General features: G+C 45.1%; 1 protein-coding gene across 3 annotated transcripts in view; it reads right to left on the reverse strand.

Annotated features, from left to right (window-relative positions):
* Window positions 1–974: 974 nt before the first annotated feature.
* LOC143039411 (telomerase-binding protein EST1A-like) overlaps window positions 975–4,392 on the reverse strand; it is a 407,204-nt gene continuing 403,786 nt past the window's right edge. For all 3 annotated transcript variants that reach the window (XM_076209414.1, XM_076209412.1, XM_076209413.1), the window contains 2 exons: window positions 3,582–3,810; window positions 975–1,137 (listed from right to left, as the gene is read on the reverse strand). In XM_076209414.1, the coding sequence (XP_076065529.1) occupies window positions 3,680–3,810 (131 nt within the window). In that variant the 3' untranslated portion in view covers window positions 975–1,137; window positions 3,582–3,679. The remainder of the gene's footprint in view (window positions 1,138–3,581; window positions 3,811–4,392) is intronic.

The raw sequence follows: 4,392 nt of genomic DNA on the forward strand, positions 1-4,392 counted from the left end.
ATGTGTGTACTGAGGAGGTTCATCGTGATAACCAGAGTTCAATAGTCACAATTTAAGCTTCAAAACAATAATAGATAAACAAAAATAATAATAATAATCCTGTCGCTTTGGTGATAGTCTATAACTTTTCTACTGGCTAACGCCAGATGATTTCATTCAGTCAACTGAATCCCCAACGCAGGCCGACACTATCCAGACATGGCCCAAGCTTTATCCTTCAAAGTCAACTGCATTTTCCTCACATGTTCACATATGGACAGCTGACAACCGGAGACTGCTCACCACCTGCTTTCAGCTGGCGACACCGAAGCAGGCCCGCACTAATACTGCACAGGCTCCAATGATTCTTCCTAGAGATATCTCTGGGAGGGCCCAAGAACCGTTGCCAGCCATTGTGGGGCTGTGGGTTTTCTGTCAGTGAAACTCGAGGAAGCAATTATTATAACTGTTACCAACGTTACTATCATTAATGAATTCTGAGCCAGTGGCAATGTTAAAATACATTGTACACATACCAAAAGGCCTTTTCCCCCTAATAGGGAGGGTGGCCGAAGTAAAAACACGAGATAGGATGAAACAAAACACGGGGATTCTCTGGTAGTGCAGGGTTTATCTTAGATCAAGCTTGCACGGGCACCCTTACCCTGGGTGCCGGGCATCCTGTCTCCCAAATAAAGGCATACCACCATCTTGGGACCGTAAAAACAAATAACAACTTAATAATTTCACAAACACTCAATCCACAAGTGTTCCTGGACACCTCCTTCAGGAGGGGCGGCGGTGGCGGCAGCGATAGGCCCTCGAGGGCGCTGCCCTGGCTTTGCACTATACAAGGTGTCCCCCTCGCCTCGCCACCAGGTTCTCCAACTCTTCCTCCCTCCCTTCCTCTTCTTCTGCCTTCTTCGGAGGGGGGAACGACGCACTACATCAAGACCTTCTTCAGGTGACGGGCGAGATCGGGGATGGGGCAGGGGGTTCCTCGGTAACAGACACTGTACCTTCCCCTTTGTCGTCCTTTTCTTTTCCGACGATGACGTCGTTGTCCATCTCCTCTTCCATGTCCTCCTCGTCTTCTTTCACCTCCTCCCCCGCCCCTAAGGTTCCTCTCTGGGACCCGTTGTGTCCAATTCGCTCTATCTGTAGAGAGAACGAGAGGGAGTGAAGGTTAAATTAGCACAAACATAATTTCAACTCATTCTTGTGATTCAAGGAAAACAGGGACAGCCAACCTTACTGCTATGGTTCAAGTATGCATGGGGAACACCCTAGCCATCTTCTGGAGCGCAAGGATGTGATGTATCATGCAATACGTCACCTCTACCACCACTCAAGGGGTTCAAAAGACTACGAGATATTTGTTTCAAAGGTAACGAAACGATACAGGACTCGCAGTAATGGTTATAAACTGGAAAATTTAGATTTAAAAAGGAAATAAGCAAGAATTGGTTTATAATAGGGTAGTCGACGAATGAAATAAACATAGTAACCATGTAGTAAGCGCTGAAACTATCAGTTGTTTTAAGAAACGATTAGACAACTTTATGGATGGGGATGACAGGTGGTGACTCAGGATACGGAGCTGCCTAGTGTAGGCCTTATGGTCTCTTGCAGTCTCCTCAATTCTTATTCTTATGTTCTTAAGATCATCAGTTACATGTTACTCATGTTACTCGAGCGGGATGACCCATAACGAGATTATATATTCTGTTAATAAACGTTGTCTGTCACTCTGAATACGACTTGTAGTCGAAACGTCAGTAATATAGTGTTCCTACTCCAACCTGCGTTTCTCTACCACCTTTTCTGCAACAGGCAAGTATATTGTTTTTAACGTGCAACAGAACATCACATTTCTTGTGGTTTCTATCCCGATGAAAGCGTTTAAATCCTGTAATATTAAATTCAGCTTCGAACTCTACCACTTAACCATATCTCGGTTATTCCTATCATATCGAAATTTTCGCTTTTGACATACGCCTGGATTTCTTGGAATTTATTCCTAATACTGTGATCATTAAAGTACTTGGTTTTTAGAAATTCGTGATTATTTCTTTCTGGCTTCGTTATGATTTTCTAAGTCGTGTCTTACATCGTCATTTTGTTCTTTATTGACATCTTTGTCTACACTGACATTTGGTCCTGCAGTGATATTAGGTGTTTCATGGACATTTCGTCCCTGAAGGGCATTTTGTCCCTGTCATTGTGTCCTATAATGGCCAATCCTCACACTATATCTAACCCTCTCTCTCTTTCTCTACTCCTTCACTTCAGATTTTCTTCCTGACTCTTCCACATCTGCTGTTGTAGACGGTCACTGCTCTTCCCACATGTCTCTATACTTTGGCGTCTCACAGGGACCTGTTCTATCATTTACTCTCTTCTTCCTAGTCATAAATCACCCACGAACTCGCACCTTTTCCTACACTTTTACGCTGATGACATTGCTCTAGATTTCTTCTATTTGATTCTCAAGACGTTCTTCTTCTAGACGGAACCCTGAAGAACACCCGACCCCTAATTTTTCTACGATTTCTGACTGGGGGCAGAGAAGACCTAGTGTCCCTTCGACGCCACTAAGACGTAACTTCTCCGATGGATATATGTTTTCCCTGGCTACCTTCACATGATTTTAATCAACTGCTTGGTATCTCTTCTATAGTGGTTGGGTTAAACATTACAAATTATATGAAACTTATTAGTTACGACTTATTAGTTATACATGTGAAAAATTTAACCTACACTGCTCTAGTGTGGGAGGGAGGGATGGAGGGAGGGATGGATTGAGAGAGAGAGAGAGAGAGAGAGAGAGAGAGAGAGAGAGAGAGAGAGAGAGAGAGAGAGAGAGAGAGAGAGGAGAGAGAGAGAGGGGGGAGAGAGGAGAGAGAGAGAGAGAGAGAGAGAGAGAGAGAGAGAGAGAGAGAGAGAGAGAGAGAGAGAGAGAGAGAGAGAGAGAGGAGGGGGAGAGAGATAGAGAGAGGGGAGAGAGAGAGATAGAGGGGGGGAGGGAGAGAGGAAGGGAGAGATAGAGGGAGAGAGAGGGGAAGAGAGAGGGAGACAGAGAGGGAGGGAAAGGGAGGGAAAGGGAAGGAATGAGGGAGAGGGAGGGGAGGTGGCGCCAGATAACGGTCCAATGGCGCCGCTTGACCGTCGCCGGCGCCAGACTTACTTTCAATTTTCTTTAAGAATGCAAAAGAAAACGGAAGGTTGTCTCTGGCCTGCGTCCTTTCCGCCGAGAGGAAATGAATAAATGAATGAATGTATAAATGAATGAAGGAGTGGACTGATGAGTAAGAACTGAGTAAAGAGATAACTGTAGTTATTAGACAAGCGAACTTGAGTCATGCGACCTTTTGATTTATAACGGACCCAGAAAGAGAGAGATGGACAGAAGGGGGGGAGGTACCTCTCTGTGCTTATAGTCATAAATCACGTATCACGATGATAGACCAATCAATTGATCAAAACCCACACCAGTGCGCCCTACTGCTCCACTGCAAGACCACCGTTCTTCCCCCTGAAAGTAAAGGACAACACAGTCTCTACAGGTAATTCAAGTGTGACGAAAGCACCGTAGCACTCACCGTGTGGACTCGGGGCGGGGCGGGCTTGACCAAGTCCTACCAAGTCCCGCGCCACACCCACTGCAGTCCGACAAGGACGGGCGTGGTCGTGGGCGTCCTCACCTGACGCCCGCCCACTGGGTGAAGTCGGTCAGGTCGCGGACGGGGACGTCCTGCGCGTGCGCCTTCACGCGCAGGTTCCGGTCGTCAGTCAGGAGCACCACTTCGCGGTACAGACGGCGCACGCCATCTGCGGCCACGGAGAGAACGTGGGGGAGAACCCACATTTGTATTAGATATTATTATCATAATCATAATCATTAATGTTTTCACTCCTGTTGTTATTAATATGTTTGAATCTGACATTACCAATGCCATCATTATTCTTATTACTATTATTACTCTAACTACAATTATAACATTATTATCATTACTATCATTATTACAAATATTTTCACTCATTATAGTACTTTCTATCTATATACAAAAAAGATTGTTCCCCTTTATTCATAAGGGAGATTGCCAGCCAAGGCATGAACCCATCCACACCCATTTGTTTCCCTTCGTGATTATCATTCATCCGTTCTGTGCCGAGTGGCGTATTTTTCCATCATTTCGGCTAACGCCAGGCCATTTTGTTCAAACCCAAGGCACTCTATCGGTAGCGAAAGTTATAATAATAATAATAATAAAAAAAGGTAGCATTACTTTACTGTTCAGAAAAACACAAAACAAAACAGCATCGACACGCAAGTGGTCAACAACCACCGGGACATGCCAACAAAAACATCAAAGTGCACAACCACTCGGCATGTTGGACTCTCCTCCTCTT

Source organism: Oratosquilla oratoria, chromosome 26 (genome assembly GCF_046742065.1).
Source record: "Oratosquilla oratoria isolate Oo_2021 chromosome 26, ASM4674206v1, whole genome shotgun sequence".
Taxonomy (NCBI): domain Eukaryota; kingdom Metazoa; phylum Arthropoda; class Malacostraca; order Stomatopoda; family Squillidae; genus Oratosquilla; species Oratosquilla oratoria.